This window comes from Sceloporus undulatus, chromosome 6, assembly GCF_019175285.1.
Source record: "Sceloporus undulatus isolate JIND9_A2432 ecotype Alabama chromosome 6, SceUnd_v1.1, whole genome shotgun sequence".
NCBI lineage: Eukaryota > Metazoa > Chordata > Lepidosauria > Squamata > Phrynosomatidae > Sceloporus > Sceloporus undulatus.
This window is the reverse complement of record NC_056527.1, coordinates 127,123,643-127,138,021: the sequence shown is the minus strand read 5'-3', so window position 1 is coordinate 127,138,021 and position 14,379 is coordinate 127,123,643. Positions and strand designations below refer to the sequence as shown.

At 46.1% G+C, this 14,379-nt stretch overlaps 1 protein-coding gene across 2 annotated transcripts in view; it reads left to right on the top strand.

The window, feature by feature from the left end:
- Positions 1-3,133: 3,133 nt before the first annotated feature.
- ZNF703 (zinc finger protein 703) overlaps positions 3,134-14,379 on the top strand; it is a 27,428-nt gene continuing 16,182 nt past the window's right edge. Inside the window, exons 1-2 of one of the 2 annotated variants that reach the window (XR_006104352.1) lie at positions 3,134-3,456; positions 4,377-7,061. Coding sequence is in view for 1 of the 2 variants with exons in the window: in XM_042471045.1 (XP_042326979.1) it covers positions 3,244-3,456; positions 4,377-5,828 (1,665 nt within the window). In the remaining variant the exon portion in view is untranslated. Of the gene's footprint in view, positions 3,457-4,376; positions 7,093-14,379 lie in introns of those variants that run through there. The other variant, XM_042471045.1, reaches the window with a different exon arrangement.

Below are 14,379 nucleotides of genomic sequence, written 5' to 3'. Positions count from 1 at the left end.
ATGGGAAACTGTCAAACAATCTGAGTTATAAATCTGTTAGTGGTATGCCGTGCCAATCAGAAAGGCAGGTTTACTGGGGGGTTTGGATGGGTAATGTGTTCCAGATAAGCCTTGATCTCGATTTTATTGTGTGTTTCAGAAAGGATTGTGGCAATGACATCAGCCTGAATGTACCGTGCGTTTGCCCTTTCACTTTTCTTGGTCGATGGGGCTGACAGATTGGTTCAGCCTGTGCTGCCTGATACAGTATAATGCTTCCTTTATAAATAGGAATCCGTGTGACCGACGCCATGATGACTGTCAAAACTAGAGCTAAGAAGTAACCGGTTTTTAAACAAGGGCAAGGGAGTTGCTTCTAATTAATTTATCTTTCCAGTAACATCGTGTGACGATTGTAACATAAACCTTCATGCTTTTGGTAGTGCAAATGCAATGTTTAAAATGTACTTTTAATAGTTTTGGAGATGGGGTCTCACTAAATGGTGGAGAAGGGATCCCAAATGGTCCAAGGGGTGGTTTCTGCTGGGGGCTCAAACTTGCTGGGACACGTGTGTTGTGTGTGACAAGACAGTCTCTTTTGTGTCACCGGGAAATCCATTTCTATTTCAAGGAAATGCAACCTCACAAACTGTATTTTTAGGTCATATTGGGAGCTGCCAAGGGGAGTGAGTAGTCTGATTGTCAAAAGCAGCCTCCACCAGCAGAAATAAAATATTAGGTCCTGTGCATAGAAACACTGAAACTGGACTGGACTGCACTCACCTTGAACACAGTATTTGGGATGGATTTGCAGGACTATTTTATGATGGTGATAACTGCTCTGGAGTCACCCCCTGCTGATCTTCCTTAACCAAGTCTGGCTTTGTACACTCAGTTTTGTCCTGTCAACCTTTTCATTCCATCCAGAGTTCAAGTTTTTGAAGGTGTTGTTCATGTGTGTGTGTGTGTGTGTGTGTGTGTGTGCACCTATCTGTGTGTCTCAAAAACATTGACAAAATCCAACCAGTTCCCAGTGGCTTCACAGTATCAGTCGCCACTTCCAAACCGTTGTCTACAAATCCATCCTTGGAGAAGGCCTAACAGGAAAGATATACGGCAGTATTCTTTGCTGCGCCTATAGCCATTCTTTTTTCCGATGCCAGTCATGCCCGCTTTCCACTTGTCTGCAATACTCATCCATCTACCTGACCACTGCTTGATTCTATCTCTGCACTGAATTATTCTCAGGCAACCCATGATTACTTTTTTCCCTCCAGCCCTTAAGAATCTCATTCTAGCCTACAAGAAGTTTACGATATTTAGGGCCGACTAATGTGTGTGTTTTCATTTCTTTCGTCTTCAGAAATCCTATGGGCCCATCAGCTTCTAAAAATCTAAACTCGCTTTCCATGGCAGCTGCCTGATATACCAAGAGGTATAACCAGTGTGGTGTTGTAGTCTGAGTGTTGGACTAGGATGCAAGGAAATCGGTATTCGAATCCTTGCTCAGCCATTAAAATCTATTGAGTATCTTGCATGCTTTATAGTCCTGCTCAAAATGGAGGACATTTGGGAGTTCCAGCTGGACAGAAGGTGGAAATGGAGGACGTGGTAGGGGAATGGAGGGCATACCAAAATCAAAGCTCGAGATACTCAAGACAAATATAAATGCATGCATTTTAGTCCTGTTCCAAATGGAGTCCATTTGGGAATTCCTCCTGGACCGAAGGTGGAAATGGAGGACATGCCCAAATCAAAGCCCGAGACACTCAAGGTAAAATACAAATGCATGTTCCTTAGTCCTGCTCAAAATGGAGGCCATTTGGATTCCCAAATTTCCTCCAGGTGGGAATGGAGGACACGACCAGCTCAAAGCTTAAGATACTCCAACGACTATAAATGCATGCTCCTTAGTCCTGCTCAAAATGAGGACCTTTGGGGATTCCTCCTGGACCGAAGGTGGAAATGGAGGACATAGGAGGAAAATGGAGGACATGCCCAAAGCAAAGCCCAAGGCACCTCTACAATCATAAACAGACATGCTTTTCAGCCCTGCTCAAAATGGAGGCCATTTGGGAATTCCTCTTGGACGGAAGGTGGAAATGGAGGACATGGGAGGAAAATGGAGGACACTCCTACAAATATAAATGCATGCTTTTCAGCCCTGCTCAAAATGGAGACTATTTGGATTCCCAAATTTCCAAGGTGGAAATGGAGGACACGATCCAGTTTGAGACCGCTTTAACTGCCCTGGCTCAACGCTAGGGAATCCTGGGAACTGTCGTTTTGTGAGCCATTCAGCCTTCTCTATGAGAAAGTTGTGGCCTCAGCGAAAGCTACAGTTCTCAAGCTTCCCTTGCGGTCTCAAAGCGGATCTTTCCTGTGATGCGGACGCAGCTTTGGTGAAGGAACAAAAAAGTATTGTTCCCAGAATCCCATAGCCTCTCCTTTTAAGACTGTGATGCCCCTCTGGAGTCCAAGTTCTGGGGAAAGAGAGGGAATACAGATGATGATGATGAAGATGATGATGAAGATGATGATGGTCCGGGGCAGTTAAGGCGGTCTCAAACCGGTTCGTCTCCGCAATGCGGAAGGCATCCTGAGAGATGCCAAAAGACAATCTGGGAGCAAAGAAGGAAAGAAGAGAAAAAGAGAGAGATTGAGAGAGAGAGAGAGAGAGAGAGAGAGAGAGCATACAAATCATCATCATCATCATCCAGAGCAGTTATAGCGTTCTCAACCCTGTTCGTTTTTGCAATGCGGAAGGCATCCTAAGAGATGTCAAAAGACAATCTGGGAGCAAAGAAGGAGAGAAGAGAAAAAGAGGGAGATTGAGAGATTGAGAGAGAGAGAGCATACAAATCATCATCATCATCATCCAGGGCAGTTATAGCGTTCTCAACCCTGTTCGTTTTTGCAATGCGGAAGGCATCCCAAGACGAAAGAGAGAGCAAGCAGGCGCTCCCTTGCAGCCTCTCCTCCCTTCCCACTAGGCAGCACTGCCTCCTCCTTCCCTCCCTCCCTCCCTCCCTGCTTCATCCCCGCCCCTTTCTGCTGGCCCTTCCCCGATTGGAGGGCTGGGCCATTGCCTTGGAGGGGAACTGCAGATCCCAGCTCTTCTTCTCCTCCTGCTTCTTCGCCTTGGACAGAGGCAGGCAGCAGGGCGGCTTCTGCTCCTGGGATCGGCGGAGGGCGAGGGTCCCGGGGGCTCTGGCTTCTGCCCCGCTCTCCCCTCGGGCCCCTGGGCGGCTGCTGCTGCCCCAAATGAGCGCTGGCTCCGCCGCTGCTGCAGACCAAGCCCAGAGCAGCCTCGTCCCCGCGGAGCCCCCTTCCTCCCCGCTCCCTCCGGAGGACCCCCAGCGCCAAGCCAAGCGGCTCCCCATCCGGCTGCTGAAGATGCTCAGCGCCCACGGAGGACACCTCCTCCACCCGGAATACCTCCAGCCCCTCTCCTCCACCCCGGTCAGCCCCATCGAGGTAAGCAGCCGTATTGGAGACCCGACCCGCTTCCATCCCGCATTCATCATTGGACCTTGCTGAGCCTTGAAGCAAGGCAATGAAACCAGGATCCAACCCCCATCCCCAGGCGCCCCAAGATCAGGTTCCTGGGGACACTTTTGGGGGGGTTGGAGGTTTTTGGGGGGCTAAGAGCCGTCCCAGGTTTCTCAGCCGTCCGAGGCGAGGGAGGAAAGAAAGAAGGGAGGGAGAGAAGGAGGAAGGAAGGAAGGAAAGAAGGCAGGCAGCAGGAGTGGAAAGGAGACCCCTTCAGCCCGGTGGTGTCTGGAAAAGGGAGGGGAGTTCATTAAGACGCCCCCTTAGGGTGCCCTTGGGCCAGTCACACTGTCTCAGCCCCAAAGGAGGGTCAGGCTCAAGCCATGGGACCCCGCAGAGTGACTTGAGATGAGCCACACTGTCTCAGCCTCAAAGGTTCCCAGGGTGCCCTTGGGCGAATCAGACTGACTTGGCTTCAAAGGAAAGTCACACTGTCTTTGCTTCAAAGGAGGGTCAGGCTCCTGGGGTGCCCTTGCAGGAGTCACACTTTCTCAGTTTCGAAGGAGGATCTGGCTCAGCCACAGAGTCACACTGACCCAAGGAGCGCAAGGGCAGCCCCCTCTCAGAAAAAAACTAGCCCATTTTGTTGGGCACCTTCCAGTCCTTTTCAACATCTAGGAAGCCTCTCTTAGGGTTTTCTGGGCAAGGTTTCTTCCAAGGAGGGCTAAGAGGGTCTCCTTCATTGGAAAAGCCTTGAAGAAGAAGTGGCCGGAGAGAGGGAAAGAGGAAGGAAGGAAGGAAGGAAGGAAGGGGGGAAAGCCCAAGGGTGGACCTCCTTTTGGGACAGGGCAGGTCTGACCGCTTCTCTTTCTCTTTCTCCTCTTCCCTTGCTTTTTCTTTTCCAGCTGGATGCCAAAAAAAGCCCCTTGGCACTCTTGGCCCAAACCTGCTCCCAGATTGGCAAGCCGGATCCCCCGCCAGCTTCCAAACTCAACGCCGGAGCTTCGTCAGGCCTCTCTGGAACAGAGAAGGAGTCCAGCAGCCGCCCGGCCACCGCTGCCCTCAAGCAACTGGGCGACCCTCCTGTCGAGGACAAGTCCAGCTTCAAGCCTTATGCCAAAGGAGGCAGCAGCAGCGGAGGAGGAGGAGGAGGAGGAGGAGGAGGGGAGCCAAGGAAGGATGGAGGAGCCGTAGGGGCATCCAGCCAAGGAGCCGAGAAGGCCGGCTTCCGCGTGCCCAGCAGCAATTGCCCGCCATTCCCTCCTCCTCACACTGTTGCTTCTTCTTCCTCAGCTTCCTCTTCTCCTGGGGGCTCCTCCCGGGGCAGTTCTCCCCAACAGGCGGATTGCAAAGGCCCTGAGGAGAAAAAGGAGCCCGACATGATGGGCAAAGCCACCCCAGAGGGCAACAGCAACGAGCCTGGAGGAACTCACGTCGTGGAGGCTGGCACTGGACGTAAATCAGAGCCCCCTCCATCTTTGGCAGCCCCGGGCCATGTGGCTCCAGTCTCCCCTTACAAGCCGGGCCACTCAGTCTTCCCCTTGCCCCCTTCCGGCATCGGCTACCACGGCTCCATTGTCGGGGCCTATGCAGGCTACCCATCTCAGTTCATGCCCACTTTGGATCCTACCAAGCCCAGCCTGGTGAGCAGTCAGTTGCCGGGGGCCTTGGGCTTGCCAGGGAAGCCCCCCAGCTCCAGCCCTTTGACGGGGGCCTCCCCGCCTTCCTTCATGCAAGGATTATGCCGAGACCCCTATTGCCTCAGCTACCACAGCGCCTCCCACTTGGGCACCAGCAACTGCTCCAGCTGCGTCCATGACCCGGCCAGCAGCCTGAAAAATGGTTACCCGCTAGTCTACCCCACTCACCCGCTCCACACTGCCCTCTCTTCCAGTGCCACCCCGAGCCTGCCAGGCCACCCGCTCTACACCTACGGCTTCATGATCCAAAACGATGCCCTCAGCCACATATGCAACTGGGTGTCGGCCAGTGGACCCTGCGACAAGAGGTTTGCCACCTCGGAGGAACTCTTGGCCCACTTACGGACCCACACCACTCTGCCTGGGGCGGAGAAACTCTTAGCTGGGTACCCTACCTCTGGCCTGGGCACAGCGGCTTCATGCCACCTCCATCTGCCACCCACTGCCCCTGGCAGCCCCAGCTCTTTACCTGGCTCCTTTTCCTTGAGAAGCCCGCACACTTTGGGACTAAGCCGGTACCATCCTTATGGCAAGAGCCATTTGCCTGCAGCTGGGGCACTGTCGGTGCCCTCTTTACCCACTGCTGGACCCTACTACTCTCCTTATGCCCTTTATGGCCAAAGACTAACCTCAGCCTCCGCACTTGGATACCAGTAACTCCAGCTTGCCACCCCCTGCGTCTTATCGCCTCACCCTCCCTTATGCCCTTGCCCAGGATTTTGTATTTATTTACTGTATGTTAGCTTAAAAAGCTGGGAATCGAAGTGCATTAATACACCAATGAATCGATGGTATGCAAAAAAAAGTGTCTCCAAACCAACAAAAATACCCAACTTAATTTTTCATTTTGCAGGTGTGTGGGGGGGGGTTCTTGATGGTGGTTTTCTCTTCTTTTTCCCCTCTCCTTTTATGTTTTAAAAACAATATCTCCCAGTCCCCGTGAACTGTTTTGCATGAATTTCAACAAAATGCATTTCTCCCTCTGCTCCTTTCTTTTGTTTTTAACCCTTTTTTTAAACAACAAAAAAATTCAGTTTCTCTTCCTTTTGTATAGTTACCAGAAATGTAATGTCTTTTATTTCTTTTTCCCCCTTTGTATCATGTTCAAAGGAAAAAGGGTGGCGGGTGGTCAAGTCAAAAACGGGAGACGCCCACAGCTTTGTTCTAACGACAGGATCAGAAGAGCGCCACCGTGGCATATGCCACCGCTTTGATGCCAGGGTGCTGTGAGAAAGCGCCCTGGATCGGTTGTGTGACTCCTGCTCTCCTAAAGTCAATGTCTTTTCTCTCCTATAAAGTCCAAGCTTGCCACACTTTCAGAGTTAGTGGATGCCCAAGAAAGAGAGAGAGAAAGCCAGCTGGGATGCCAATCTGCCTGCTTACCTGGATTTTGCTGAAGACACTGGCATCCGGAAAGAAGGACATTCCACCAGCGACGGCACACCTCTCCCTTTTTTCTTTGGTTCCTTTTTTCCTTCCTTTAAAAGGATCTGGATTTTATTTTATTTTTTTTAAAAAAGAAAAAGCATTGGCAAACATCCTTGAGGGACAGGAATGGAAGAACTTTCTTTATGTGCGCCAAATGAAGAACTTTTGCTTAGCTTAGCTCAAGCTGGGATTCTTTGCAAGGAGTCTCGCTCGCCCGTGGGGTGGCAATGCCCCTCGACTGTAGACTCAAATCTACATACCAAAAAAAAATAATAATAATAATAACAATACCCAAACAAAAACAAAATGACCACCTAAACCTCCCTAATGGCCTCCATTGCCCCATTTCTCTTGACCAATGGGAATGGGACAGCCATTAGGGTTTGGAGAGCCTCCCCAGTCCCCAGTCTATCGCAGCATGGAAGGCTGCAGATCATTTTTGGGTGAATGAGCTCCGTTCTGGTAAGTCTTATTTTGTTAATAAATGAATACTTGGCTATATCTACCCTGTAGTGTGTGCTCTCTTGCATTCACCAGTTGGCTGCCTGTATTGTACACGATATACAAACCGAGGCACAGACCTAAAGTGCAGCATGACCAACTCGTGACACATTAAATGCAAAAAAAGTGAATGACCTTAACGGTTGGGTATGGAATTGGGGGGCACTGTGCTTGTAAGTCTTGTGCCGCAGAATGAGGCGGTGCAACCTGGCTGAATGGGACATCAAATATAGTCTCGGTTTTTGAGTTAAAATAATTCTGGTTGTGACCAGCCAAGCCCAGGCAGCACATCATGGGAAAGGGACATCTTGCACTTCAGTCCCTGATGTGCATGCTCTCTATTTGTCTCTTCTCGCAGAGAAGCTATGAAGAAACTGGCCCCCTCCCACTGTGTAGTTAGTTACTACCTGATTCCCAACTCCACCTTCTGCCACTATGCATTATCGCTCCATGTGTAGATTTCCTCCTAAGCATTTCTCTGGAGATGACTCGGTTGAGTAGAGTGTGAAGTTCTGAGAAATATAGAGAAATTGTAAGGGAGAAAGACTTAAGAAAAGTGTGTTTGGGTTGGTGGGGGAATAGCACAATTTCATAGCCTTCCCAGAAAGCATGTATGAAAAGACTACAGCACCATCTAGCGTTGAACAAAAGCTGGAGAGAGTGGGAAAGAGTATGTGCCTACATGCAAGCCTCTTGCCCTGTCAGTGACTTCTTTCCTTGTATAGCTATTGCACACCTTCTGAGACAAAACATGGCAACTGGGTACAGCTCTCCTGTTTTATTTTATTTAGATTTCTATATCACATCAGCCCCTTGTAGTACCAGCCCAAACCTAAGTTGGCTTTGCAGATTTAAGGTGCGTTCTTCCCCACCTTACACTTTTTGCCGAACAGGGCTGCATGCACCTTGCAACCCACTTGCTCCAGATAACAAATCCCAAAGAGCGGGGACATGTTCATATATCTCCATTCATATTGTTGTTTCTTGATTTTTAATGGCGAACATCTCTCTAGAGCTTGGGAGTAATAAAAGTTGAATTTTCCGACCGAGGTGGAGAAAGGCCAACCTCTTGGTGATGCTTATTGCTTGGCTTTGCTGGCAGAATGTATTTCTCCCTAATAGCTGGTGACCCAAGGGAGTATTAAATGACAACTCACTGGGATGCTGTTTAGGTTTGTACAGTTTATTTGGGTTTGCTTTTTCAGGTGTATCTGTGTGTGTCATGAATACCATCACATTCTAGAACAGGGCTGGGGAAACCTGTGGCTTGCCAGATGTTACTAGATTAGAGTCCGCATCATCCCTCATCATTGAGCAAGCTAGCTCTGCTTGGTGGGAACTGTTATTTAACAACATCTGGAGGGTGCTCAACCTTGATATATCCACCATATTTTACATCCTGAATTCATCATGAACACACAGTGTGAATAAAGTGATGCCCCAGAGGGCATTATTCTTGCAGTGGAAAGATGGTATACCAACCATCAGGCACAATATAACTTTATTTGTATCCCATCTCATCATCCAGTTTCATTCTCCTTGGCCAAATATTGGGGAATCCATTCTTCTTTCATGGTCTGGTGTGCTCCACTGGCTCTCTCTCTCTTGCTCTCTCTCACTGTATGTTGGATGTCATTCAAGGAATGGGGTGGAGAACAAGGCTCTGTTATGTGTAACCTATCTGTCAAGCAGATTGGATGAGGTTGAGTTGTTGGTATTACCAAGACTGTGTGTAAAATGGGTTGGCTTTGCCTAGTTGCTGTTGGCTAGCAAACACTTTTACTCCCTTCAGGAATAAGATGGCAGTAGGAGCACTATTTCAGCTGCGAGTCTGGGCATCGCACCTTTTCCCTGGGATACCGTCTGTCAATAGGTTAGGGGTTATGGAACAGGAGGATTCAGCTTAGGCCATGTTCATTTTAATATTTCAACTCTGCCTGCCTCCCCCCTCCCTCCACGCCAACCTACCCTCGGCTATCCTTTCGATCCAATCGGTATATCAGACACACATAAGTGGCTTGGCAATAGACAGGTATGCTTTGGAAGGAGACACAGATAGATAGCAACCCATCAGTCCACAGGCTACTTGCCATCAAGTCAGATAACTGGTCTTATTTGCCTCAAGTATTATCTTGGTTTATATTGAGTGGCATTCCAAGGTTACTAATGAGGGTTTAGCATACCTGGAGATGCCACAGATCAAATATGGGATTTTCTAGTTCCAAAGCATTTGCTTTATCACTGAACTACAGTCCTTTCTTGCTTTCCCATTTTTAAGATGTTCCAGTAGATCTCCTGTATGTTACAGATTGGATTGATGTCCTGTTTAAAATTCCAAAGAAAAGAAATCACAATTTTAAAGGCAGATGCAATGCTTCTTTTTATTGTATTTATATATATATATATTAAAAAGCTGAGCAGGGAGCTGTGGCCTTAATTCAGGCTTGTGGCTACTTAGAGTTGCAGCCTTAAACTCAGGGACTACTTTGTCTAGCATTTTTAATTTGAAGTCTTGGTTTACAATAACCCTTGTGAAGTGGACCATATTTGCATCTCCTCCAGAAAGCACCTTAGGCCAAGCACAAGAATTGCGCTACACTGCTGTTATTTCACTTTGACTGCCATGGTTTCATCCTATGGGATCCTGGATTGGTAGTTTGCTGCCTTCAAGCACTATCATCGTATAGTATGAATGAGCCCTGTGTCTTCTTACAGTGGTGGCATCTTTGCCAATGAGAAGGCTAACTGCATTTGCCAATTAGAAGGCCACATGCAATTGGACCAATTTCAGCTGTATTGGTGAGATTCCACTTCTTTGGCTTAAAATACATGCAACCAGTTATTCCTTGTTTAAAGAATGGCAACAATGCCATTCATTTTTGCAGCTGTGCAGCCAGTATAATTTGTGAAGCAAACCAGTTAAGGACACAAGAAAAGTCCTGCAGGATGAAACCGAAGGCTGATGTAATTCAGCATCCTCCTTTTCACGATAGCCAGCCAGAAACCTCCAGGAAACCTAAAAGCAGGTAGAGAGGTACAATTTCTGTCAATTCTGAAGCCATTGGAAAGGATGAATAATTTCGCTTTTTGTAATTGAGGGAATAACCATTTGAGGGACAGTTAAATATATGCAATACAGTATTTATTTTCATATTTACTGCTTTCGTAACAGTAAATACTTCATTCATAATTTAGTTAGCATAAACAAGCACACCGTTTGGTTCATTTGTGAAATTTTAAAATGTTAAAAAAAGCTTTCAATTTATAAAAGCCAAAATGTGAATATACTTTATGGGAATTGCCACACCCTGTGCTACTGAAGCATGTATATTGTATATTTGCCATCTAGGAAGCAGTGAAAAATGAAAACAGAAACCACAGATTTGGGGGGTTTTTTGTTTTTTAATAAAGTGTAAAATGTGGATAGAAGTAATCACAATCTGAAGGATTAGACTAGCAGAAGGGATACCAAGTGTTGTAGGCTATATTTCAGAGGAAGGAGCTGGCAAAACCACCTCTGAGTATTCCTTGCCTAAGAAAACCCTACAAAATTCATGTGGTTGCCATAAGTCACAAGGTGACTAGAGGACGCACACACACACTCATTTTGATATCAAGTTTAATTCAGTGTTGAAAATATTGAATTCTTTAATAGTGTCTTATCACAAGCAATGAAGCCCCCTCCATCCCCCATATGCTACTCTCATGGAGTTGGCAGTATCCACTAGGTACCGAAATGTTGTATATGTCTACAAGTATGTACAGGCATTTTATTGTTCTGCAATACAGTAAACTGTCTCCCAGAGATATCTTCATAGTACAGTTCCTGACATGTTAAGCAGTAAAATGTTGTGTTTGAAAACATTTCACTAATTGCAGAGAGAGAGAGAGATTGAGAGAGAGAGGCTCTCCATTGTTTCCAATGGAAAAATTGTCCTGGGAGAGAAAGAAAAACTGTGTGTGTGTGTGTGTTTGTGTGTGTGTGTGTGTGTGTGTGTGTGTGTGTGTGTGTGTGTGTGTATTCTAAGGCATGATTCTTCTGTTCCTATAGCTAGCAGTAGCCATTGAAAGTAAATCAAAGACATAAAGCTAAGATATCTCTCCAACTACCTGAACATTTTAGGGTTAAATTCCTTGGCTTCCCTCTGACCTAGATCCTGGATTTAAGCTGAAGTCAAATATTCTTCCGAAAGAGACATAAGGTCCTTCTATTGTGATAGTAGCTTTGAATGGCAGCTCAAGGGGAATCCGCTTGGAAGCACATTTTTATTTCCGTGTAAGATCAATTGTATTTGAGTCGCAGAAGAACAAACATTAAAAGCTATTTGGTTGGTTCACTTTTCATCGTACCTTTATGGTTTGAGTGTTCCCAGGAAATGGAAAGGGACGAGTCGACAAAAATCAACTGTGTGTGTATGTACTTAAACTGGAAAGCCTTCATAAGAAGTGAGTGACAACTGTCAGACAAACAGAACTAACTAGAAAAAGACAGCAGGCAAGAATGTATTCTACTTTTCCTTAAACCTCTTGGCAAAAATTCTTTTTTCTCCCCTCTATTTCCAAATCATGCCTCTGGTGTGAAAATGCAGGTAGATTCTTGGCTCCGTTCAGAAATGCTGGTCATTGGGAAGAGTTAAGAGGACTGAGCTGCAGAAAGAGTCTGTTGTCCCTTTTCCTGCTAGGTTGTCTTTCTCCTTGGGATTTTGGGGTACCTGGATTTTGACTGCTGTAAATGACTTCTGCAATTGTACTGTTTTGGTTCCTACATCATCATCATCATCATCATCATCATCATAGATCTATAGATGACAAAAAAATAAAAAAATACCTTATTGCTTTTGCTTAAAAAAAATACTGGAATGCTTTGGGAATCTGCCTTTCTTGTCCTTAATGTAACATCCAGGAGAGGGAGTTGCTTTCATCAGCTGTGCTTGAATGTCTTGCTCAAACAAGTAACATTCCCACTTTAGATAAGATTCTGGAAGGTCAAATGGTGGCTTCTCTGGTTGCCACTTTTTTTTCCTCCCCCTTCAAAAGCCATATCTGTGTACTGTGGACATTTTCCTCCATGGATGTCATCTCTGTATGTATAGACGCACATGCTTTATTAAAGGGTTTGGGGACCTTTGGCTCTCCAGGCATTTTGGATGATAATTCTTGCAATATGTTACCTTTGGTCATGCTTGCTGAGGTTTCTGAGTTGATGTCTGAGTGCAGGGAGAGCGACGGTAAAACTGTGAGTGGATTCACCATTCCCACAACAGTGGGACCACCAGCCACCTCTGGTTCATGTGCTGTGAAGCTAGCTTCCACTGATTGGCTTAAGAGATTCCATAGTAAATAGTTCTCTACATAAGAACCATACTGTGACACAGCTTTCAGAGAAGGTGATGCCCATGATATTTCTTCCTCTTTGAGTTCCAAGACTAGACTCCTATTGAGTTTTCTTGCCTCTTCTCTTTGCACTGAGTACTGTTGCTAAAGCTTCTTGTTTTCCTTTGGAGCTGCAGCTGATCTGTCATTTCAAAATTACTTTCATGGTGGCTGAGCAGAGATGAACCCCTTCCTTTGTCATTTTTTGAAGGGGAAGATGTCAGGATTCGGAACACGACTTTTTGAAAGTCATTGGCTGTGATTATACTTCTAGGATCCAAAAAGTAGTTGGTTATGTTTCCAACTCTTTGCTTGAATATTTCTTGGAAACACCATTTGCCTTTCACTTACATTTTAAAATGTGTGAATGCTATAAACTGCTGGTATTTTATCACATGAGGTTGTTCTCTCACTAAAATAGTGTTGTTTTCAAAAAATGCCATGCAAGCAAAAAATGCCATGCAAGCATGCAAAAATGCCATTTCTCTCTTCCCTAGTGCACCTTCAGAACCTTCCCAGCCTTTCCATTATAGCCTTTGCTCATGCTAACAATTTATCACACACAGCATTCGGGACATCCATCCACTACCTCCTCCAAGATATTTTCCTAGTTTGGCACACACACACACACAGAGATGTCCCCATCCCAGACAATAAAACAGTCTTACATTTTAAATGGCCTTGTTTTCCATGGGAGGCAGTTTCCTAATTCAGGATAGACTTGGTTCATCTCTGGCAGATAAAAGCCAGCAGCTAAAGTAGCGATTAATCTGCCAGCGATTATTCAAATCTGAAATCTAACAACAAGAACAGCAGAATGGTAGTAATAACGTGAGAAAAGGAGACTGGAACTGGGCTACTTGGATGCAAAAGTTGGTGAGAAGGGAGCAATGGGTAAGGTTTTCCCTTCTCTCCCTCTCTGACAAGACCCAATTGGGGAGGTGTCATTTGCCAATGGAGATTTTTTAAAACATTAAAATTTTCTCAGCTACTGTACTTTGCCAATTAAAAGGAAACCAAATGGAAATGTCCACCCCTCCTCCTTCTCCCATGCTCACGCATAAGCAAAAGGCACCTAAGCCACCCCTAAAGCCTGCCTGATGACTACCTAACATCAGCAATAAAGTGGAATTGAAATATCGCACTGCAAATGGTAGCACAACAGTAGTGGGAAAGGGTTTTTTGCATTAATAAAAAGAAACACTTTGCAAACAGTATCCCACCAGTTGAGCAACAGAAGAGGGCTGATATCATGTGATAATCCCCAGCCAAAACGTGTAATTGGGATTTACTTCCTTATCTGATGAAATCCTATGTGTTATACTGTATATGTGGATTGACATCCTGTGAATGGCGTACACAGACATATAAGTTTCCCTTGTACTTGCTCATGCCCTTTTTGGGGTGCTGTAGAGGTTGGTACTACCCTCCTCATTCTGCAGCACCCAAAGCCCCTCTCACAGATTTATTGTTCAGCCCTGAAGTGCCCCTCAACACACAAAGCACCCATTCCATGCCTCAGATCGGAGAAGTGCCTGGCTATGTCCCACTAGCCAGACCTGAAATGACTACATCAGTGCTTCGATCCTCCAGGGTCCTCCAAAGGTCTCAGTGCTGCTGTAGTTCATTTCTCATCTGAGGGTGATATATGCCTCATCCTAGCATAAGTCTGTAGAACTAGTATGCTACACTGACCCATGCAGAATTGCAGCCATGGTATGAAATACACAATCTTCCCATCTATGTCATTTTTGCCTCACCATGCACAACACAACATGATGCTCAACTCAATCCAGCATCTCAGCCATGTGATACTCTTCCCCTAACTGTAATTATAAAAGTAAACAAAGTTATTTCTCATTATGTTATAGCTGTAATGTAGTTATATATTTGTTATTGGAAAAGA